This window comes from Anopheles funestus, chromosome 3RL, assembly GCF_943734845.2.
Source record: "Anopheles funestus chromosome 3RL, idAnoFuneDA-416_04, whole genome shotgun sequence".
Taxonomy (NCBI): Eukaryota; Metazoa; Arthropoda; class Insecta; order Diptera; family Culicidae; genus Anopheles; species Anopheles funestus.
In genome coordinates, this window is record NC_064599.1 from 11,886,813 (window position 1) to 11,911,218 (window position 24,406).

At 45.3% G+C, this 24,406-nt stretch overlaps 4 protein-coding genes across 15 annotated transcripts in view; 3 read left to right on the top strand and 1 right to left on the bottom strand.

Moving 5' to 3' along the window:
- The first annotated feature begins 20 nt into the window (after positions 1-20).
- LOC125771486 (peroxisomal membrane protein PMP34) lies at positions 21-2,011 on the top strand. The gene is made up of 3 exons (XM_049442156.1): positions 21-160; positions 224-284; positions 624-2,011. The coding sequence occupies exons 1-3, from the start codon at positions 92-94 to the stop codon at positions 1,451-1,453; spliced, it is 960 nt and encodes a 319-aa protein (XP_049298113.1). The 5' UTR covers positions 21-91; the 3' UTR covers positions 1,454-2,011.
- Positions 2,012-2,135: 124 nt separating this feature from the next.
- On the bottom strand, positions 2,136-11,185 carry LOC125771432 (ubiquitin carboxyl-terminal hydrolase 36). 3 transcript variants are annotated; one of them, XM_049442049.1, is made up of 4 exons: positions 9,319-11,185; positions 7,269-7,538; positions 5,998-7,194; positions 2,136-5,880 (listed from the first exon to the last, which is right to left on the bottom strand). In XM_049442049.1, the coding sequence occupies exons 1-4, from the start codon at positions 9,938-9,940 to the stop codon at positions 4,442-4,444; spliced, it is 3,528 nt and encodes a 1,175-aa protein (XP_049298006.1). In that variant the 5' UTR covers positions 9,941-11,185; the 3' UTR covers positions 2,136-4,441. The 3 variants fall into 3 exon arrangements, with proteins under 3 accessions (XP_049298006.1, XP_049298005.1, XP_049298007.1); XM_049442048.1 differs by having other exon boundaries at positions 2,136-7,194; XM_049442050.1 differs by lacking the exon at positions 9,319-11,185 and adding an exon at positions 7,880-9,289 and having other exon boundaries at positions 2,136-7,194.
- A 737-nt stretch (positions 11,186-11,922) lies between these two features.
- Positions 11,923-13,474, top strand: LOC125771494 (AP-3 complex subunit sigma-2). Its single transcript, XM_049442179.1, has 3 exons — positions 11,923-12,184; positions 12,262-12,353; positions 12,421-13,474. The coding sequence occupies exons 1-3, from the start codon at positions 12,116-12,118 to the stop codon at positions 12,833-12,835; spliced, it is 576 nt and encodes a 191-aa protein (XP_049298136.1). The 5' UTR covers positions 11,923-12,115; the 3' UTR covers positions 12,836-13,474.
- A 274-nt stretch (positions 13,475-13,748) lies between these two features.
- The window catches only part of LOC125771419 (myosin heavy chain, non-muscle), a 42,128-nt gene continuing 31,470 nt past the window's right edge, over positions 13,749-24,406 (top strand). For 4 of the 10 annotated variants that reach the window (XR_007419309.1, XM_049442008.1, XM_049442015.1 and 1 more), the window contains exons 1-3: positions 16,541-16,645; positions 17,651-18,235; positions 23,586-23,801. Coding sequence is in view for 9 of the 10 variants with exons in the window: in XM_049442008.1 (XP_049297965.1) it covers positions 18,101-18,235; positions 23,586-23,801 (351 nt within the window). In the remaining variant the exon portion in view is untranslated. Of the gene's footprint in view, positions 13,876-16,540; positions 16,650-17,650; positions 18,236-23,585; positions 23,802-24,406 lie in introns of those variants that run through there. The other 6 variants (XM_049442014.1, XM_049442010.1, XM_049442013.1 and 3 more) reach the window with 6 other exon arrangements.

Consider the following 24,406-nt stretch of genomic DNA (forward strand, 5'->3'; position numbering starts at 1 on the left):
AGCAAACTTGGTCGACAATAATATTTAACTAAAAGTTACTGCAAAGATTATCAATCGCTAGCACTACCAAAGCACACCTAACAGCATCACAATGTCCCAATCGAAGTTGAAGCAGGTGTTTAGCTACCAATCATGGGTGCATGCAGTATCTGGATCCGCGGTAAGAAAGCAAGAGCGCCATACAGCAGCGACATTGCCATTAACAAGTTTTTCCTCCTTCCAGGGTAGCGTGATTGCGATGTCGGCCTTCTACCCTCTAGACACCGTACGCAGTCGTTTACAGTGTAAGTAAATAAACCCGATCCAAGTAGCTTTTCCTCTCTGGTCGTATTACGTAAATTTACATTTCCCTGGCGGAATGGTTAGTAGCTATAGGCAGGCAAAGGTCATCTAATTGAAAGTTACCCTTATCGAGCAGTTCACGTTACTTATCTTTCATCATATCGTATTAATACAGCAGTCTTGATAACCCATCTAATTCCCGTTTTAATCATTCCGAATCCATGCAGAGCTTTTGCATTCAATGCACTGGAATTAGGCTGCTAATTTCATGATTTCAAATATTTCTATTTCTTCAAGAGGCAAGAGGCCAACTAAAATTACCTTTATGTGCTAATTTTCAGTGGAAGAACCGGAACGGCGCAAAGCACTTAGCACATGGCGTATCCTCCGTAATTTGATCGATGAGGAAGGCTTTGAAACGCTTTACCGTGGGCTGGTTCCTGTGTTGGAGAGTCTGTGCATTTCCAACTTTGTCTACTTCTACACCTTCCACAGTCTGAAGGCGCTACGCAACGGGGGCCAATCGGCGCTGGGTGATCTGCTGCTCGGTTCGCTGGCCGGTGTTGTCAACGTACTGACGACGACTCCCTGCTGGGTTGTTAACACCCGGCTAAAGATGAAAGGACTCGGTCAGCACGGCAAACGAAATGGTTCCAGCGGCACCGATGTACAGTACGACGGGTTAATCGATGGTCTGCAGTACATCGCACGGACCGAGGGTGTGCGAGGGTTGTGGGCCGGTGCTATTCCCTCCCTTATGCTCGTCATTAATCCTGCCATACAGTTTATGGTGTACGAGGCCCTCAAACGCCGACTTACGGCAGGTGGAACCGCAAAGACACCACCGTCCGCAGTCACGTTCTTCAGTATAGGTGCGATCGCGAAAATGATTGCTACCGTACTGACCTACCCTCTGCAGCTTGTCCAGACAAAGCTACGACACGGAAATGCCGACCGAAATCTAAATCTACCACCCGACGTAGACACGGTGCAGATGCTGCTCATCATCCTAAAGCGACAGGGTGTTGCTGGTCTGTTCCGCGGATTGGAGGCAAAGCTGCTGCAAACGGTTATGACCGCTGCACTAATGTTTATGGCTTACGAAAAGATTGCACGATTTGTCACGTCGTTGCTACTATCGAAGGGTGGCGTCACTGCGGTACGACACTGATGCTGTCGGGAGCTGTCCCGTCACCAAAAATTTCCAAAGGCTATATCCAGCACTGTCTCTCTCTCTTTATATATATCCCTTTTTCGGGCGACTATTTGCTTGGTTTGGATAGGAGAATTAGGGCTTATTCGTGCTACATCTGTCTAGTCTACGACGAACAAAGTGTTTCATATTTTATTGCTTAATTAATTGGGTATTCTCTCTTCTTTTGCACCTGTGATGATAGTTATCGTCCTTTTATCGACATTCCTTCATGACTACTTTTTAAGTCGCTCACGTTGCAGCAATCGCGCTGCGTGACGAATAATTTGTTTCAGTTGCATTTAATTATACTGCGCATGGTAATATGCGCAGATTTTTCACATCAATTTTGTTTCGGGTGAGAGCTATAAATGGGTTCCAAGTAGAAAGTGATAAGAATATGTTAGTTAACGGTAGTCTTCTGTTTTGACTACGTTTAAGTTATCGCCCTGCGTGGCAAGTAAGTAGATTATGGTCAACAATAGGACATGGAAAAATGGTTGAAGGAATGGAAAATAAAAATTAATGAACACTGAATTCTTCGTTACGTGGTCAAAGGATTGGTGAGAAAGAAATCTGCAGCAACTGCCGAAATCCAGACCTTCTTCGGACATTACCTCAGCAAGTTAAGTGAGTAAATAAGCATTAAAAACGCGAACCGTTATTTAATAGTTTAAGGCTGTACGTTTTATTAACTTAGCTTCATCGGAATTTAATTTCTAGAACTGCGGATCGATTTTGTTATTACACGGGAATAAGGGGGCAATTACCATCGTCACATCATTCGCAGGACGTTGTGTTGTAAGTTGTGTTACTTTTTTATGGGATTCTGCTCATGTGTCCTCCTGCAGTCGACCCATCGTGATCGATTCGTTTCACCTTCGGTTTATCGTATCTGTCTCTTCTGTCTAATGCTCTATGTAGTGCGGTAGTATCTAACGCCCTATTGTTTACTATTTACATATTACATATTATACTTTGCCCATAATCTATGTTGCGCTCAACAAACGAACAAACGCAGGGTATGAAATGGTATAGTGTAGGTAGTGACCGTCAGCTGACCATTAACTTCCATATTCCCCATAAGTCCCATTACATAAAAACTGAAACCCATTTTACGAATGCGCGCTGGTGGTGTTGTCCTGATATTTCGTTTAGTTACTATCAACAGCAGAACCGTAATAATGCTATTGGAGTGCAGCAGCAGCAGCTACTAGTTAACTGACTCGATTGTGTGTTTTTGTTTTTGTTTTATTTACCTGGTGCGCTGCGGAACTTTGAACCTTTCGCCACAGTCTTACAAATAATCCCTCTGTTTGCTCAGCAGCAAAAATTAACTCCGACAACGAAACGAAAAGCAGGATAACTTCATAATTTGAAACTCTAACTACTAAACAAAAAACAGTAACCACGAAAACAAAGGGAAATTGTGTATTGATATTCCTAATGTTCATATCCGTGAGCTAAATGCCAGCACAAATTATAACTAAAACGTACGCGTAGTGTAATCAAATCCTTCCCTTCAAGTGCTAGTGTCGTCTCTTAATTGTATTCTTTATACATTGTTCCGTGTTCATGCTTCTCCTTCAGGAACGTTCCCACCCCGGCAGGTCTCTGGTCTGTTTGATAGCGTATCTATATCTAAATAATGGGGCCGTTTTATTACAATATCCCGTACGGATGGTGCTCCAAGAGTAAACGGGAAAGACTCCCTAATCCTATTCCATTTGTTTGCTATGTATGCCCACCTTATACTGCAATGCACGCTCTGCCCTAGTTCTTCTACACCTAAAAAGGAGGTAATTGAATTTACAGCTTGCCTAACTCGTGAACATTCAAAAGAGTTTGCCCATTCCATAAACTGTTTGCCCGTGATCAAAAGATTAGTCCCAATCATGTGTAAAGCAATCAATGTTACAGCGTGTTTTATTTAGATTTTTCTGCTACTACTGCTCTGCTTGTGGCAAATGCTTCAAAATACCAATATACGCGCTGCTGACCCCCTCCGAATTTTGCAGTGGTTTGTGAATAAAAATAGGCATATTCTATGTACAAACTACAAACTACGTCACTTTTCTCGTGGCTTCAAACCCTTAGCAAATGCAGCATCGTTGACGCCACAAACTAATTCCTTGTTTCTATCATCAGCTTTACGTTGTGTTTCGTCGTGTTTACCGACGGCTCCAGAGCGCCTTGCATTCTGCAGCTTTTGTGGGCAATTCCCTTGCATACTTAGCAAACCCCCTCGTCTTCTTATTGTAAGTAGCGGTTGCACAGTGTTTCTCCGGCTCATAGTTGTTAGTTTCCTTTGTCATAAATTCCACCGACCATCATTTTCAGGTGTGATTATCCCCATTTATTACTGCACGTTGATCATTATTAAGCAGGAAGAATCTGTGTTTTTGTTTTCTTAAAATAAACAACTACAAAAATGCTTGCTTCGTGGCTTCGTGGAAGAGTACGGACATAAAAATCAGTAAAATGCGTAAGATCAACACTTCAAAAAAGATTCAAATCAGTTTTGGGTGAATCGGGCAATGTTGCACGTGGATTCTTTTCCTTCTTCTTGCCATGTCTGGCCCACTAGACCTATTTTTACCACATAGCCGGAAAGTCAGTCCTTGCTAAGAGTGGACGCGGGGACGGATCCAGATGGGATCCTGCCCCCTTAACGCAAATATAAAACCAATGCCTACTCCAACTAACACTGCTGTATACTTTAGTGTATTTTTTGTTTACTTTTGTAACTAGATGAACCAGAAAAGGTTGAATCGATCATTATTATCCGTACTAACTTCCCCATTTTGATGACGTATCGTTGCTTGCTATTGTTTGACCCTTCAGTTTTGCAAAGTACTATCGTTGTGTACCGTTGTGAGAATCGATCCTCCACACAATTGCAATCCTGTTCATTCTTTCTCTCTCCTAAATTCCTTTTCCTCTTCTTCTCTATCATTTTGCTTGATTTTATCGATGATAGAAACCGTTGCTACCGCCGCCACCGCCACTAGCCATACCGCTACCCTGTTCACTGCGTTGATGGTGATGGTGAGCCTTCGTATGGAATCCGCCACCGTTGCGACCACCGAACCGCCGGCCACCGGTGCGAAACCCACCACCACCTCCATGGTGCCTGTTATTACCATTACCATTCTGATAATAACCGCCACCACCACCACCACCGCGATAATTGTTTTGATGGTGATTGTTGAAGTGATTACGGTTTCCACCGTTTCCCATCCACTTACCACCGCCACCCGGCGTCGTCTGATGATTCTGGTACTGCTGGAAGAGATTGTTGCCGCCGGAATTCGCACCGCTAGCCGTCGGGGCGCCACCCTTCGTTTTCTTTACCCGGCCTCGATCCATTTCCGTTTCACGATCGTCTTCGATCTGGCGCTTACGTTCTTCCCGCCGGTCGTTTGCTAGCTCTCGTTCCATGGCTGTCTGCTGACCGTTCCAGCTCTTCACCGGTGCACCATATCCTCGGTGGGAGTACTTCATCAACATTTGCACGGCCGGCGTACCTCCAGAACTGCCGCCGGCTTTACCATCGCCAACTGGAGATGCCGAATGGCTTCCGTTGGTTCCATTCGCATGATATCCGTTCGTGATCGATTTGTTGTTCTTTCCGTTGATGCCGTTGTGTGGTAGCCGGTGGCCGTTACTCAGTGACGTAGGTTCACCGCCACCGGAAGCACCGACGCTCTTTAGCGGTAGCAGCTTTTGTGGCTTCTGACCGGGTGAGCTAGTCGGGGAGGATACGCCGGATGTGGTGGGGGATGACGATTTGGATGATGAGGCCGATCCACTGTCCGGATAGCTGAGCTGATCTGCCGTACTGCTTTTGGACACTTTCCAAAGACCTGCCTTGGTTTTGATCATCTGCGGGGAACGGGAAGATGCCGTGCTTGTCCGCTCCTCCTCCTCCTCCTCCTCCTCTTCATTGCCGTCTTCGTTTTGTAGTTCTGCGTGAGCTTCCTCATCTTTGCTATGCTTCGCGCTACGTTTACCATTCGCAATGGGGATCATCTGCTGTCTCGCACGCTTAGCCGCACTATTGCCGTTTGTGAGCACGAGCGATTTGGGTGCGGATTTGATGTGCTCGCGGTTATCCTCGTCCTCGCTGGTACTGCTAGTATCATCACTATCGTACGGTACCAGACTGACCACGGCCGAGTAGCATCCGTTGGTGCTCTCCGACGATTTGCTTGGAGAATTCAGCTTCGGCATCGATGCAAGCAATGGTTTGGATAAGGACTTTACCTTCATGTCACTGTGAGCACCGTTGAGGGACGTAGTAGTGCGGGCGTTGATGTCGGGAAGTTTAGGGATTTTGCTGCCCGGTAACGCTTCCTGCTGTTTCGCTGGCGAGCTGAGCGAGGATGCATTCGAAAGGGTGGACGCTGTCGATGAGGGAGAAGAAATTATTGCAATCTCTCTGCCGGCAGCACTTGCCGATGAGGTTACGCTGGTTGTCGTGGTCGTGACGCTTGCAGCGTTATTCTGGTTCGCTCCCTTACCGGTGACGGTGGTGACCGTTGCCGATGGGCTGGCCGTTGAGGTTGTCGCGGTTGGTGGTAGCACTGGCCCAATAAGGCCAGGCCTCTGTTCCAGCTTGCTCGGGAAGATGCCACCAGTAGATCCATTGCCGCCACCAGTACCGAGTACGCGGAGTGGCGATGAGTGAGTGGCTTTTCCGGGCGTGCCACCACTCCCTCCATTACTACTACTCCCACCGCCGGTGTTACCCGTGCCACTAGCAGTTCCACCACTACCGAGACCGGTTGCGGCGGTGCCGTTGATTAAGTGTCCCATCGACGTTAGTGTGACTGTACTACTCGGTTGTCCCCCCACGGTGACGGTCGCCTTCGCTCGACAGGTGCCATTAGGCAAACCAATCGCTCCGGCGGCTAAACTTTCCAGCTCATAAAACAAGATGTACGCATTCGTGCTCATCACATTGTGGATGCCAATCGGGCGCACGGAGCTGTCGTCGAACACATGGTACCCGGCCGCATCGGTATGTCCAATCGCGGTGTAGTGTCCGCAATGCTGCGTGCTACCTAGATGCGTTACCATCGACGTCAGCCGGTACGTAAGCTTTCCGCCATTCGTGCGCATCGCGGGTGACGAGTAAGGCGTAAGATCTAGCTTGGAACGCAACTCCACATGCTTGTTGATCTTGCCACTAAGCATGGAGAATCGCTTCAGCTGTATGCACAGCACAAACGGTGCGCGTTCGAGTGAAAATTGCTTCGTTGCCGCCACACGGCGCTTGCACGCCTCACATTTGTATCCCATCTCCTCCAGCCGTTCGCGAGCAAAATACAGCTCAAGCGCTTCATCGATTGAGTTGGCTTTCCGAATGTCGAGCAGCAGATCCTCAAAGTGCTGGAACGTGGTCGACACGTGCTGACAGGACAGACACTTCACTTCCGACCGTAGATACCCGCCAAGAATTTGGTTGAGCGGAGTCGTTTCTTTGCTGTATTGATCCAGTTCCTTGCTGTTCTTGCTACGGTTGAGGTAAGACTTTTCCATCGCTTCCACCAGGTAGCGCAGGAACTCGTGCGCATCCTCTTGTCGGCCCGGCACGAGATGCTTACAGACGAGCCTCAGCTTCGAATACACCAAGTAAGGTCGAAAGGCGGTTTGATTTGTCTGTGATTCGAGGAGCGTTTTTGCCATCGCGCAGATAATGCAGCTGCCGCCAGAACCTGCAAAAACGAGTTAATTAGTTAGTTAGTTAGAGTGACTCGAAGTAGCGCAAAGCGAAGCTATTACTACTTACCTCCATCGTCACACTTGATCCGATGTGGCTCATCCGACAGCAACCAGTTGGCGATGGCTGGCACGTGAAATAGCGCCTGGAGAGTCGAGTTAAGGTAGCAGGTGTTGCCCATATTCATCATACCGGCACCGACCAACCATTTGCGGCCCGTCGTTTTCCAACCGATCTGCACACTCTCGCGTGGGAAAAGTGTCCGCTTCGGTGTTGGCAGTGTGGTGGTATCCATTTTTCCAGCCGCAGTACTGCTAGCGGTGGCAGGCGGGACGCCATCTGCGGGGAAAGCAAAGGTACAAAACGTTACTTTGGCGTTCTTTTCATCCGAGGGCCAGCTGCAGGCATCACTTTCATTGCGTTGTTGCAGCTCCAAACGACGGAAGGACGTTTCCAGACGTTCCATCCTGTGCGCATCGGAACCAACAACAGTTGCGTTAAATCAATTCGGCAACCAAAATTCACATCCGCTAACTGAAATAATTTTTAATCACACAACGCAGCGCCGCACTACATAACAACCCGGTGGTATGTACTCTGTGTCAGTGCCTGCTAGGAATGTAACAATGTTCACACGTATGGCCTCTTCCCCGCCTTTCCTCATCCTGGCATCAACCTACCTTCGACGATCTGCGACAAAGGGATACTGTTTGTCCGCTGCCAACGTCGGATGGTTTTCCGGCGTGCGGTCGTACGCAAGCTACTCCACAGCGGTACGAGAAAGCGCAAAACCAGCTGACAAAAGTAGCGAAATTGTAGCTTAACTAATCGCATAAAATGCATCCCGGTCGGTAGCAACCCCCGCGGCACATCGTTAGTACGGTGGTTTTGTGCTCGTTTTCGTTTGTTCAAAGTCGTAGATACGCGGGAGCTGTGCCCGCGATACACGCAATAGATATTTCAACCGGTCCCGGGATCGTCAAGTTCGGCCTGGTCGTCGCTGGTAGCTGGGATTTATTTCCGTCACGTCAAACGCCCGGATTGCTATGCGCTCGGAGTTGCTCGGAGCTGGGCCTTATTTGGGTCATTGGAATCGTATCGTATCGAAGGGTTAGAACGGAAGCATATAGCAAGTTCGATTCTTTGCCGGAGGGAGAATAACAGCGCGACGCCACAAACACAACTCAAGGTGGATTTTTTTAGCAGCACGTGTGCTTTCGTATCAGATAATCAGAAGCACGTTCTCAGTTGCACCATTATCACTACATACACGGCAGGGGGTGGGGAGGCGGATTGTGACAAATACCACCCCACTCGGTTTCCGCTATGGAAGGGCACTTTAATTTGTCGAGGACGAGCACACGAGTTGGTATGTGTTTACATGTAGAAGACATGCACACGGGTTAAAGGGTCAGACGAACAATATTACGTAGTGTACACAAAACACGGGCACAGGAAAAATGTGCGTTCACTTTTATGCGTTCATGTTTTTTTTGTTCCCTCGACCACGGACGGTAAAAGAAAATCTACTCTATCTTGTGCGGCATGGGACACAGTGCTTAAAAAAAAGGGAAAACTTGTCAGGATCGATACGACATCGTTTCTTTGATCGCACCAGATACCCTCACGAGCTAGAAGCAAGTGTCAAATTTCTTCACGCACATGATGAATTTCCCGTGCATGCAACAGTGATGGTGAGATTTTCTTCTCCTACTCGGTTTTTGTACAAATCGCGCGCGCGGTGTTATCGATTTTTTTATAGCCCTCCGCATCCCTTTCCCAATTCATCTCTTTTGCCTCTTTGAATAACAACCCTATTTGTCAGTGGCAATTCAATGGAGCGTTTTGTACTGCGAGTTGAATGTTCCGCGCAGTGCAGTGACGGTTGTCTGTGCATAGTATAGCCATGCAAAACACGCATGCCATTGGTGGGTTCCGTTTTCATCGCAACCATAAACATACAACCGGGTGACAGCTGTGAAAGGAAGCTCGTGCGTGAATCATGCTGCGGGAGCGGTCGGGTGAAAATTTATGCACTTTCTCAATAATGTACACTTTCCCGTGTATGTTACAATGCAATTTCAGACGGAAACATATCTTTCCACTCGTCTATACTTACTTTGTTGCTGCTGTTGAAGCACATTGGTAGACGATTTGGACGCACTAGGCGATGGTGAGGTGGTTGTAGAAAACTTCAGAGAACCACCGCCGTTCATGGTCAACAGTGTGTTCGGTGCTCCGCCACTAGTGGTTGCTTTGGCTAGTCCTGCACCGAAGGACGAAGATGAATTGGAATTACTTAAGGAACCACCGCAGCCAGCCAGACCGGTTGGGGTTGTCGCTTTCAGGACAATATATTTGGACTTCAGCTTGTCCAGGCTAGTACTGTAGCTAGGGCCTTCCTCATACGTTATGGGCTTAACCTGCTGACCCTGGCGCAGCGATTGACTGATAGATTCGACCAAATCGTTCGGTCCACCGTCCTCCGGTTCATCATACTGGTCGTAGTCGTTGTCAATCTGGGTCGCAGGCGTTCGTCGGAACGGGAGTTGTTGCTTGCTGGGAGTCTGTGTGCCGGATGATCCAGTTCCATTCACTGTGACACCGTTGCTGGTGGAAGTTGTGCCGTAACCATGGCCAACTGTGCGTCCATTCGTGCTGCCGCTCGTCGAGTGCAATGCGTCCCGTATAGCCGCACTCACTAGCGATGGTGTCGAATCGCAGACCATTTGGATGGGCATTGCCGTCGTTCCGTAGCACAGCGGTAAAGTGTTGATACCAACGAAACCCGTGCAGGAAACGGCGCTAATCGGTCACCAACGGAAGGCACTTTTGGGCCTGTTTTCCGGTTTCACCTGCTCTTGCGTTCGGATGTTCGCGGTTACTTTTCTACAACACACTGTCACCAAACCAACACACACACACATGCACACATACACACACGGAATATTCACGTTTGTTTCAATCGCTTTATTCCGCGCGATCTGCGTTGCGGAAGTTTATTTCCAGTCCTTTCTTCTTTTTACCACTTGCGACGTCAGCAACTGTCCCAATTCATTCACAAGGACTTTTGCTCCCCGCGCTAGCCCTTACGCGTTTTTAATTCACTTTTACGTCGTCGGTACAAGTGTCATACGCGTAGCCGGAATGTTGCGGGGACGTGTTTTTCCCGCACATCGAGTTTACATTACCGGTTCCGAACACAGCAACCGGGATAAACACCAATGGGAAAGCTATCACACGCACCATTCGTTTACGGAAATTCGTGAAAAAACACGCGATTTTCACTATGAAAGCACTAGACGACGAGCAAGAGCATGCGGCTCACGTACGTTCTTCTCCATCGTACTACCAACACAGTTCGCACACACATAGCTACGCACACAACACACTCACACAACGAGCCACGACAATATATTGGCCAACTCTCGTTCCGTGCGACTGAACGAGAGGGCACATGTTTAGCGCCCTTGTGAATCGCGCCAGTTTGAGTGAAACAACCAAGACGACACGGAAGAGAAGCAAGTAGAAGAACACACCGGGAGCACAGAAGCAGCACGGACTATACACACACACAAACACGTATACGCGCGCACGAGTGGTGGCACTGGTTGTCGAAATGACGGGATTTTTGGAAACACTTTTTCGTAGTTAAAATTCACTCTTCCGTGCAGTACTTGATATCCAGCAGGAAGCAGGCACCTTCCCACACACTTTTCACATCCTTGTAGTGAAAAGCAAAATTTCACATACAGCAAAATTAGCCGTTTTATTCGTGCTCGTTTACACCGCGGCGAAATCGTCTGTTCCGGATCCGTAATCCGTTCCGTTTAGAGTGGGGGAATCATTTCGTTCCGACATGAATTTGAAAAACCAGTTGGAGTGGTTATTTTAATATGGTTGGATGGTTTAGTATATTATTCTTTAATGAATACTGTTTTTACACTAGAAGCAAAACTTACTAATCGGGCAAAACTTACTAAAGCTAAACGGGGACGATCGCTACTTGTAGATAAAGGGACATCTGACAACTCCGGATGTTCTTTTGTTCTCCTTTTGTTCTCGTGTCGCCGGTAGTTGGCTCAACTCGTATCCCGCAGAGAATTTGCTTCTGTTCTCCCATACCACCGAAATAGGCTAATTATCGTTAAGCAGCCAGTTTCAGCACGCTAATGATCGCTTCTCTATACAGGATTTTTGCAGCAGTTAAGCAGCTTCAAAGTTCACCGGACTTTTAACTGACCCTTAAGCAGCCTTCGATCGAAATGCCAAAAAACGTGATTAATGCCTGACTATACGGTGCAAATGATTATTATTTTTATTTATTATTTATCGTCATTCATTGAGAATCGAAAACCACGTCTCATCTAGGAAAATATCAATAAAAACAACAGCAACGCAATCAAACAAATTTATAGGTGCAACATCTTATTCATTAAATTTTCAACTCAACTTGCCTAAGAACGGATACAGCCATGGATCGAGGAATGCAGTCATTTTTTAAGAACCATAACATGGTTGGTCTCAAAAATTTTGACGAAATACAGTTCATTTTTGAAGATAATGAACATTTTGTTTATTTATTGCGGATAATCATAAACAAACAAAATCTAACATCCTCGAAAACGTACTGAATTTCGTTAAATTTTTCGAGGATTTTTTTCTTGGAAACTTGCGGCGACATATCCAAAGCGATCAGTTTGACAGCTAGCTAATTTGTACAGTTTTGTTGACTGGGTACATCTGGCCGACTGGGAAACGTCAACGATGATACAGAAATAGGGAACACTGTCGTCAAAAGAAGGAAAAATAGAACAAATTGCATACAACGCGATCGTGGATTCTTATCGCAAATTTTGCAGCCTAATTCCGCAGCATCAGGGCCAACTTATCCGGGCTCGAAAACACAGGTCGTCATGATCAAAGCGATACTAGTGTTTAACAACCATGGCAAGCCGAGACTGTCCAAGTTCTATCAGTATTTTGTAAGTATGGATTCACGCTCGACCACTGTTGGCAAGATAATCGATACGAAGTACAACATATGGTTCCACAATCACAGAATGAAGACATGCAGCAGCAGATTATAAAGGAAACATTCCAACTGGTATCGAAGCGGGACGACAATGTGTGCAATTTCCTCGAAGGCGGAAGGTTTGTAATAGTCGCACTGCGTAACAGATAACTAAGCTATCACTTTATCACGTTCCGAATCTTGCAGCCTGATCGGTGGTTCAGACTACAAACTCATCTACCGACACTATGCAACGCTATACTTTGTGTTTTGCGTCGATTCATCGGAAAGCGAGTTGGGCATCCTCGATCTGATACAGGTGTTCGTTGAAACCTTGGACAAATGTTTCGAAAATGTTTGCGAACTTGATTTGATCTTCCACGCCGACGCCGTACACCACATCCTCTCCGAACTGGTCATGGGTGGCATGGTACTGCAGACAAACATGTCCGACATTCTGGCCCGCATTGAGGAACAGAACAAGTTGCAGAAGCAGGAGGCTGGGATTTCTGCGGCTCCGGCACGGGCTGTCAGTGCGGTGAAGAGCATGAACCTACCGCAGCAAATCAAGGATATCAAGCTGCCGGATTTGCCGCAAGCGATAAAAGATTTGAAGTTCTGACCTAACCACAATTTCGATGCATCGCTACTCACGAAAATTTCCGCCGATTCGTCGTACATTCCCATCAACAGCAGTCTGGAGGGCTTCAGTTTCGAGTGCTATCAGTCCGAGTACGTTGGCGCGGGATCGTCCGCCAAGGATCTGGACGCGGAGTCGTCACCCAGGAGCAGTTTACGAAACGCGTCCACATCTGCGTCAACACTTTCGCTACGAAACAAACCAAAATCGTCCAAGAAATCTTCATCGATTGCCTCCAGTGCCACGCTTCTTTCAACGAACAGCGAGCGCGACGAAGGCTTCTAGTGCAGGGTACATTGGTAGAACCGATTGCAAACGAAGTAGGAAGTAGGCGAATGAAGGCGTGTGACTTTTCGGTTTTTGGTGCTCTTTACTATTGATAGTGTTCCTTCGCTGTTTTGTTTTGTGTTCGTGTTCCGTTTAATCCGGATGCCGTATGTACGCGGACGCACCTGTTAACGCTCGAAATGTACTTTCATTAATCAACTGAATGCAAGGATTTAGTTCTAGAGTTCAGTTATTTATACTTGAGTTATATACAAGAAAGAGATTTATCGTAATGCAACGTTATCTAAGCAAATAATGGAACATAAACAAAATAATTTCATACAAATACACAAAGCTGCTTTCTTTCTTGTGATGACCGGCATGTAAGCATGAAAATTAATTCAATCTCTAAAATAAGAGTATTTCAGAACTTAAATAATGATGCAGAACATGACGAAAACATTTACAAAACATACCTAGTTATATTACCATAAATTAATTTGAAACATTGTTGGTTCTTCAACCAGCAACAATTGTTCAACCTGAAACAAGTTTGACGTTTCTGCTTGAATTTGACGTTTGCTTTGCTGACCTCTCTGCATAGACCACCACATTATGTGCTTGATGCATACTTCGTCGGTTTCGCGGTTCGTCGTGTCTTTGCCGTAAAACAGCAATCCGGATTGATTTCCAGCATCCTTTCTTGCGGAAACCGATACCGGTTAAGGGTGTTTTAGTTTGCCTAGCTTTATACTGTAAGAAGGAATATATGAAACAGTGTTCTCACAGCGAGTCAGGATTTGTTGCGAAGGGCGTTGGATTAGGCTCACAACAGGCATCGGAATGAGGCGAGCAGCCAGCATCGCGGCGCGTTGATGAGTAATGGTGGCTGATGGCGTTTTCGGTCGAATGCCTAGAATTTTTGGCTATCGTACTAGTAGTGTTTTGGGTGAATAACTCAACTGCTTTTAACGACAGTTGGCATAAAACAAAGTGCAATGGATTTAATTGTCTGTGGCTATAACAAAAAACGGATCCTGTCTGGAACCCCACCTTGGATGTGCGTTGTAACAAGGGAACGAGAGGTGTCTGGTGTGTCGCTAGTTGCAATAGGATTGGCAGTTTGAATGTCGCCGGCCACGAACAAAAAAGTATAACGCTTTTCTCCGTGCCGCGTGTTAGTTCACGAAAGCCGGTGACTAAAGAAAAAATGCGTTTAATTAATGAAACGTGTGAAACAAAAAGAATGGCAACGTTTTTCCTTTTCCGTCCGCGATGGCAGCAAGTTCCATTGTGCGGCGGCGAAGTCTATGCATGTGTGTGTGTGTACCTGGCTGAGTCGGCTTCTGGAATGGAACTCGCTCACACTGTCAGTGCTGCCGTTACTGACATTCAATGAACTGCTGGCGAATACGTATGTGTGCGTGTGTTTGTAGTGACCTGCTCGAAGAAGCAAAGAAGAAAGCGGAAAGACTGCAAAGAACCGAAGACGACGCCGCAGTTCGAAGCGGATCGCCGCAAGGAAAGAGCATCGGCATTTCGTAGGGCTTGCGGTAGTGTTGTGTGTGCAACAGTCGTGAAATTAAGCTCCAAAATAGGTTCTTTTTTATTGACCTTCATAATGTTGAAGCTGTTGAGTGTAAAGATAATAGACTACCCTTAGACTGTGGTAAATTGAAGTGACAAAACAGTGGAAAAGCAAGCGGATAGTGCGTCCGGAACAATATACAGAACAATTGGCAACAGAAAAGGCTGGCAGCAAACAGGAGGTGCACCTCGAAAAGTTGTTTGCTTTGAATTCGGTCAAAACTGCATTGCATAGCGTCAGGCGTTAAATGCCGTGGTTCACTTCACATCTGCCGTATCCTTTCGTCGTCTCTAAAGCAGTCGACAGATTGTGTGTGGAAACTGTCCAGGAAACCAGGCTGACTTTGGGTGTGGTATGTAGGAGAGCGATGAAGGTTGCGTGAGACGAAAGAGATGAAAATGGAAAGAAATATCAACCCAGGGAGATAGAAGAACAACGACAAACAGCATACGAAAGGCTTTGTATCAGTCGCGTATGAAGAACGAACAAACATTACAATGATTTGCAAGTGCGCGTGTGTGTGTGTGTGCTTGTTCGTCTATAGGACAGAGAGAAATGTCAAGTGCGTGAGAAGAAGCAAGAACGAGAATGAAAAGCAAAGATAGATGAATACATTGAAGCAATCATGGAGCGTAATGTGTGAAGTATAGGCAGGTGGAATGTGTGTGTGTTTGTATTGAATAGTCGGAGACAGAACGCAACGGAAGGACTGAGCACTCCCTCCAGCCGCTCGTTGTCGAACAACCGGCAGTTTGTCGGGAAGGAACAATAAGGGTTGCGGGTGACAGGAATCAAACCGCGCCGGAAAGGTGGCTGAGGGGAAGGATTGCGGCTTTTTTTGTGTCTCGACTCTCGAAGGCTTTGCTAGATTATGGTTTATGGATTATTTTTATGATTTTATTATTCCGATATGTTGACGAATAGTTTTGCAAAATTTGGTACTTTGAACCTCTTTGCTGTAGGTGCAAACAACATTCACCGGCAAGATGAACACAAAATGTGGCAAAATGAAGCCCTGTGATGAATAGGCGGCTTTGGTGGCGTTCGGGCCTTTCGTTCGGGCGCCAGCACTAACACATGCGTGCCTTTTGGCGAGGTTTCAATGATGTTATGGGATGGGGGGCCTTATTGTATGCAGCTGTTCGGATAAAACCGCATAAATGGTAGAATATTTAATTTCCATAAATAATGTAACCCTGTCCTTAGAAGATAACGGTGAAAACTCGATGAATTAGTTCATCTTTTCGATCGGGGGATTCTGTCCGCGTTCTGTCAAATGTCAGCTGTTGTTATTCATTTAATTTCAAACGTTTGTGCGTATATGTTCGTTATTTTCTCCGTTTCGTGTGTAAAATACCTTCGTTAATATCATTTGTTGTTGCATTTCGTGTTTTGCGGATCCTGTAGGGCTCTTTTTCCGTTATAAGCTAGGTCAGACGGTACGTGAACAATGCATTTTTTAAAAAAAAATTCATTCCAAAGGATTTGTATTGCAAAAGCGGAGAGAAAGGTGCGTCAACATGCGGCTGTCACCTGCTCTTTTGCGTCCCTTTCTGTACAACAGATGCACGGCTTTTCCCTCCCTTTCATGATCTCTCTCTCTCACTCATACGCACTCTCTTTCTGTTTTTCTTGTAAACAGTTCCGAGTAGAATGAAAGGGTTATATGGAGAGGGTTGTGAGATGCGTTTCATCTCTCGCTGGTGGGGATGGAACTAACCCCCCCAGAAACACCAATTCTTACTGAGCGAATGAACAGAAAAGGAAAGGCATATAACGTCTATTCGTTTTCCCCACCAATAACGATCGGTGTGGAGTTGTTGGGCAAAAGCAACGCGTACGAGAAATTGTTCACTCACTCGACTAAGTGCAAAGTGACCGAGCAGTCGTGTCGCGATATCGCCTCACATCGTCACCCGTCCAACAAGTTAGTGAGTGTATGTATGTGTGGTTTATGTGTGGCATTACAGAACAATCATTTGTATGTTGCTCAGACGATCGACTTCTCGTCCCGAGGAACGGCGAAGACACCGTGGCGTGTTGTGGCTTTGTTGTTCCCGTGCTTTTAGTGCGTGGTTTGAGAGTGTGTTTGTGTGCACGAAGAGAGCCCGCAGCGAAGAAGATACACGCAAACGAGATAAAACTCCGTCGGGTGACGGCGGCACCACATCATCTTGCGGGAAGTTATTGCGGGTGTCGTCCAAGATGTACTCCAGATCTGGAGATGGTTTTTGGTTGTTCGTTTAGACGTTTTCTTGGCTAGTTTATTTGACTGAAACATGGATTTAACCGATTGATATTTCTACTTGTAATATATCCGGGATATCCAGGTACCCGTTGTAGATCCTTGTTTTTATTTCTATTTTATTACGCCAATGCGTTAAAATAAGAAAAACTGTAAGTTTTATTCAAAGAACGGAACGTTCTGGATATTAATGACGTTTCTTTCTAGCAAAAATCATTTCCTCGTTCATTGCGGTTCAATGAGGAAAAAAATTATAAAAACAAACCAGATTGAAACCTTCCCTCCATGTGCACAAGAAAATCACGTCCTCGTGACACATGCCGCATTGCCTCGGGGATTGTTCTGGTGTGGAGTTTGCTAGTTGTTTTTACGTTTTTGTTTTTGCTTTGTACACATCCAATGTGCGAGTCTTTTTAAATCCAAGTTGGCGAAAAAGTCAACAAACATACCCGGGGTGCCGAGAATTGGTTGTAGAAGAAGAGGAAAAGGAATATTGAAACTGAGAAGAAAATGTTGTTACCTTCTAGAGGAAGCGGTTCAGATTTATGGGTGAAAGTAAAAAAAAACACGATATAGCTTACCTTCCATATTAGATTTATAATGTGTGAGCATCCATCACACGAAGAAGATAGAACCGTTGACGTATCAGCGTCTCCTTGGAAACATTTTATATTTTTTTTTGCTTTTAAAATTACAGTGAGCTTCTTGTGTGTGTGGCGCTGAATTGAACGAAACAGTGTTACATAAGGAAAAGTAAGAAAGTTTTAACCGAAATAAAATAGAGCTGAAAGCTATCAGTTCAACCTGCGCACTTAAGGTGACAAAAAGAGCTTGCAAATTTTTGCCTGCGTGTGAGTGTGTACGAGTGAGTGTAAGCGCAACCGAAAGCAATCGAAAAAAAAGAAAGCAAATACAACAACTTCCGCCCAAAAAGGGCTATAGTGTAAAGCAGTTTGGTAATTGATAAAACCTGCATAAAAACCTCATAACCAACATAAACCCCCCCCCCCGTGTCCCGTGTGTGCGTGCGTGTGTGTGAGTGAGCGTGTGCATATCTCTGTGTAACAGTGTGCGCGAAAGCTATCAACCATCCTTTGCCGAAACCGAAAAGGATAATAAAGTGGGAATAATCTCCTAAGCAACAACGATGGCGGAAGATCTGCGAGACCGTAACGATCCGGAGCTGAAATATCTGTCGGTGGAGCGAAATTCGTTCAATGATCCGGCTACGCAGGCCGAGTGGACACAAAAGCGGTTAGTTTGGGTACCGCATGAATCACAGGTGAGTGAAGGGAAGATTTACTTTATCCCAGTTTATCGGGATTTCTCATGGGTGTAACGATTGGTAACGGTGGCGGAATGTCCGGTATTTGCTTCCAATGTGAGAACATTGGTTATGTAAAAATTATTTTTAAGTATTAGTGTAGCTAATAGTCTAAACCAGACATGTCAAACATACGGCCCGCGGGCCGGATCCGGACCGTCTTTGAATCCGGCCCGCGAAGGAAGAATGAGAACATCGATTACTATCTGACTTGAGTGATGTTTAGCTTAGAAAAATAAGGAATACTTGGCTAAAGTCTGAAATAAGGATCCCCCCCCCCCCTCTCACGCTCACTCATCTGAGTGACTATTTTTCGTGCAGGGTGGTTCACAATCGTAATTGTGACGATTGCGTGTATTTTTTTTTATTATGTTTCGAGACACAGACACCTGGGGGCATGGCCGCCCAAGAAGAAAATGTTGCCATTGATGCCATCTATCGACCACAGGTTAAAGATTGGCGATACGTTGGATATCGACCGAGTTATAGGTAAAACTTGGTGCAAAAATGAGCCTTATGAAATTTTCAAATTTTTATAATTTTTCAATTTTTTTAAAAATTTTTATTCTTTTTTTTGTTTAAAACATTATTTGAGTGAAAAGAAACTTGTTGCAACCAATTGCCATTAAAAAAAATCAATTTAAATTTTTTTGCAAAATTTCCCAAAAAAAACGTAAGGGGTAAGCCTTATGAAATTTTCGAGTGAAAATTTTTTTTAAATTTTTTTCTGCTTTTTTATTCTTTTCTTCTTTTAAAGCATTATTTGAGTGAAAAGAAACTTATTGCAACTAATTTGCATTAAAATATATCAATTTTTTAAATTTTGCTATATTGCTCAAAAAAAGTATGGAATTTGGTTCCTCGAATAACTTCTGGCACAGACATCTGAGGACATGGCCGTCCAAGAAGAAAATGTAGCCATTGATGCCATCTATCGACCACAGGTTAAAGATTGGCGATACGTTGGAAACCGACCGAGTTATGGGGCAAAGTTGGGCCAAAAATGAGGAAAGTTTTACGGTTTCACAAACGGGGTATGGAACTTGGTTCCTCGATTAATAAATTACTCGATTAATAATTAATAAATTAATAAAAAAAACCAAATTCACGCTACATTGCATAGCCTCCGAATCACCCTGTACGAAAAATTGACACGCAGATGAATGACCGTGAGAGGGGGGCGGGTCCTTATTTCAGACTTTAGCCGAATACTTTGTATATGTTGTGTGTGTACTCTTTTACGCTTCAGTAACACGCTCTTAAATCCCTGTTGATGTCCAAACAACTGTTGAATTTTATTTCCTTAAGACTTCTCCCTTTCTCACTTATCTTGGCCCGCAAAATATTTTTTGCTTGCAAACCGGCCCGCAAGCCAAAATGAGTTTGACATCACTGGTTTAAACATTTCAAAAATATTGTCCAGAAACGATTGCAGACATCGTCTAAATTCGAGGCACTTCCTCCAGTGTTCCCGGTGGTATTCGAATACGGAACACATGAGTCACATGTTCCCAACGAATACCTGTGTTTTACCTTACCGATCGTCCACCAGACCGAACCGGATTGAGCGTCAGTTGATCCAGCATACGAATTCGGGAGAGGTGCTTGAGAAAGCGTCATTACACATTGTCGTGTCCGGGAATGGAAGCAAGTCAGAAACGCATGACTCATAACCAAGCCAGACATCAGTGATTGACCGTTCGAAGGAAAATTAATGCAACTTTCCATAATTGTTCAACGAGAAAGGTTGTTTTAATTGATTTTTTTAAAGAGCATCTTGCTCGATTTTTGGAGGCAACTGTGAAGTTGCTGCTTCTGGAATCTCAACCTTGGGTTGAAGAAAAAAAATGCGCAACTTGCAACGAACTTATCACCCAACCTCACAGATTCGTGTTTTTCGTGTTTACCTTTAGTTAGGTTTTTTTTATCTGTTACCGATTTGCCTGGTGAATAGTGTCGCGTTCGCTGGAATAAAGATAAGATAAGGACGTTGAAAACCGAAACCTACCTACTTGAGGTGTGTCCCACGTCGGCGGTGCTCTGTCAGTTGTGTGCGGTTTGTTTGTGCAATATCGCCGACGAACGAATGAACAGACCGGATGGGATGATAGCGAAACATTGGTCCCCCGCTCAGTATTCTCATCCACCGATATGCGAGGTACTTTTTGATTGATTTTTGATCGACAAATATGGTTAAAGTCCGTCTCGCTGATTAGGGAACGAAGGAAGGAAACGCGGCTAAAAGTTGTGGTTAGAGGCACCATGTTATCTTCCAACTGGCAACGCCTCACACCTTCTCCTGAGGGTTTGATGTATTAGCTGAAATGCGTTAAATTAGATATAAAAGTTTGATGGATATTCTGCTCAAAAACCCAATGCCCTTCGAATGAGTTTGTTGGCATATACTCACGCGACGACCGGCAGATGACCGTGTGTACCGGATACACGTTTTGCCGGCTAGCCGGTATTTTATTATACCTGCTCTTGCGCGTTCGTATAGGTGGGTGAATATTTTATTACGTTTACTCCCTCCTTCACCCCCGTTCCCCACAGTTCGTCTGGTTCCATGGAACTATCATGAAGAGCATAGTTTATGCTGTCTCAGAGCATGGGTATGTCTGTGTATATCATCAAGCGTTTTGCAATCTTTTCTGCTCTTTCTCGCCATGAAATTCTCTGAATGCAATCTCGCGTTCCATTGCATGATGCGATATTTCATCCGCGTGAGACGGTGTCTCGTACATTCGCTCTCGTCTCGTTTGGTGGTCCGTGGTCGTCTGTGGTGGTGTGTTGCACATGTGCAGACTCAAAAATTGGTTTGCTTTGAGGGGCACGGTACGGGCGAAAGAAACCCGAGCCCAAGCGGCCGGTTCCATGCGATGCAAACGAAAACATACAGCGCGCTAATGTTTGTACTAATGCACCTTGAAGAAGAGAGGAGAGTTAAAGACATTGACCTCCACCGGGGAGTCCGACGACTGCTGCTCTCGATGCGTTTGCGTTGGATGACGGGTGTCGGCGTTTGCGATTGCGATTCCGATTTCCGACGAGACCACGTCGATCCGGAGGAAAACACGGCGCGAACGGTGAAACACAGAATCCCTGGAACTTTCCTTGGAAAATGCTTACCTCAGCTATAACGGCGAAGAGAAGAATAATGCTTGCATCTCATGCTCACGTCTAGTGTTTATCATTTCAATACGGATCCACTTGTTTAAATTATAATCTTTTATTGCTGTTTTTTTCCAAACGCAACCAGAAGGAGTTTTTCTTTTGGGCGATGATATGTTAGGTCGGAAAATTCACATCATCAAGTGCCTTAAGAAGCGTTTCCCATCAGCGATGACGTCAGTTTCATCATGTTGGTAATGCTGTGTTCACCCAGGGTGGTGACGCGCCCCATATACGTGTTCCCCAATAGTGGCCCAAAGGTGAAGTGATGAAGTATTTATTCGATGCTTGATCACAAATTGGTAGATACCTTTTTACAATTCAAGATATTCACGACAAAAACCAGAATTTAAACATTTACTGAGACGCTGCCAGAGTTAAGCTTGTCCTATTTTCTCTACAGCCGATGTTCAATGTTTGAACACTTCTTGGTCTCGCTCCGTTTCAAATTTGCAGATTTGCGTGCACAAGTCCGGCGGCAAGAAATCGGGAATGGGGAAGGAAGCCTGTAAATGTAAATAGCCAGAGTAAAGTAAACATAAGGCAAGAAAGAAGTAAAAAAACAACACACATCGTGCGAAGATAACGTCCAAACGCACGTACAGTCCATTTGTCCATTTGAATGCCGCGTGGTGGAGTGGTTTGAATTTGCGCTAGTGTCCAATGTGGGTCTGTAAAGTAAGGCCAGGCAGCGGAAGCGTGTCTCAACTGGTGACGCTCGATTTTGACCAGAGATTCTGGCAAGATTTGGAGAGATGTGCGATGACTAAATAGTTTTCCCCATCGAGTAGAGGTTAGCTCAATGATTCTGCCGATTTTCGGCTACTTTCAAAATACTGTTTCGAAAAAAAATGTATTTGAACGTGAAAAAGTATTTCTTGACCTTTTCGCTTGTGTTACATTCACGTTCGTCTCTCTCCTTCTATCCCTCTCTCTCTCTCTTCCACCAGCTCGGCTGCTTGAATTTTGTTGAACATAAAGCACATCCAGGCAAGAAATGTGTGTTGCCACAAGATTGTACATGAATGGCTAATGAGAAGATGATCCACGGCGTATGACTCATGGATGGCAGAAATAGCTCTCTGTAGATCACCACACGAGAGGATGTTTGCAATGTACCATTGGGTGAATGTTTCGCTTTATTCCGATGGTAATGTAGCGTACACTGTCATTTATTAATTCAACCACAGATTAATAGTGATTTAAGATTTGAAAGATGACGTTACAATGCCCAATAAACGCATATCTTTTCTTAAGCCTTCCGATAGAGTCACAATAAAGTCAGGCTTATCAATTTAAATTAATGACGCATAGCGAAGCCTTTTTGACTTTTTTTTGGGTTTTTACGTTCTCAAAATAGTGCTCTTATGGTCGACCGTACTATTGGAACATGTTTCCCCTCTTGATGAAGGCTTCAAGGTCGCGTTACCAACTAAGGCCTATACGTCCTTGCCAATCATGGAGCTATCGCACACTCCACGAAGAGAAGCTCTAGCGGCGCCAATATGCTCGATAAAGCAACGCAGCTGAAACAGTGAAGAAAAAAGAATGGAAAAAAACTCCATCAGAGTAGCGTAAAATTACAGCACATACAGCGGCCGTCAAGCACATATAGCCACTGGGACAGCATCGGTCGCGCTGTGCCAATGATGGCATACAGCCATAAGAATCGTTGCGTATGGTGTGAGATGAAACAGACGCGATGGAGAAAGAGACGGAAGAGACGGCACAACGAACAACAAGTCGTCGACTAAACACTACCATATACGGTCAACTCCAGTCTCCCCCAGAAGACCTTGTCCCATACACGCTGACGTTGAAGGTGTTTCGCTCGGGGAAGGCTTCTTTACATAGAGAGAAAAGGAACGCGAAAGAGGAGTGTACTTAATGGCTGGAACCTGTTACAATGACCGGGGCAGCAGGAGTTATAAACGATCCTTTTTGTTCCCTTGCTTCCCTTATATTTGTCCTTTCGCTCTCCATCTTGGGGTTGCATATTTAAGATGTAGGTCAGCAGTTCGTTGTAACCTGTTTGTCTGATTTTAGACTTTGATACTTTCATCGAGGAGTTTTCGCTTTAGTATCCGTTGAAATTTCCCAACCCTACCGATAACTAACCTCTTCTGTTCCGTTTCAGGGTTTCGTCGCTGCCAGTATCAAAGGCGAGCGTGGCGATGAGGTGGAGGTCGAGCTGGCCGAAACCGGCAAGCGCGTGCTGGTACTTAAGGATGACATCCAGAAAATGAACCCGCCCAAATTCGACAAAGTCGAAGATATGGCCGAGCTGACGTGCCTGAACGAAGCCTCTGTCCTGCACAACATCAAGGACCGATACTACTCCGGTTTGATATATGTAAGTACCCCGCACGCCTCTCCAAAGAACATGGAGGAGACACACTATTATGTATTACGTTCCTTATTTGGTGTTGCTGCTGCTCTACGCCATGCCTTATTCGTTACTGATGTAGATGATTGCGGTGTAGCCTTTCATAATGTGGTGTATAACCTTTGAGCTTTATGTGTACGATGATCATCGGTCCAGTGTGATTACTGGCTGGAGGCAAAGGTCACCCAGCAGAACTGGTGAGTTCGCGTTTTCTGAGATCGAATTTCTCGAAGATCACCAAATTCCAACCAGTAGCGCGATAGTAGTATGGCAGTAGTTTGAAGTGTCTATTATTGTCCAACAAATACACCAACTAAGCTACCAACCACCCAATCCCATCCGTTAGAGGACTATCAAAGAAAAGAGGTTTGCCAAACGTTTACTATTGGAGAATGGTTTCGTTTTTTTAAATCTCACGCCATTTCTTGCGACAAGGACTCGACCCAGTAAGAGAAGGAAATGACAGACGGTTCAGATACTAAATCAAAGGATGCAAGATTCGACCACAACTTACTGGCAGAGTGCAGGGAGTGATTTTATGTAATCAAGACGGCAACGCATCGACGCACAAT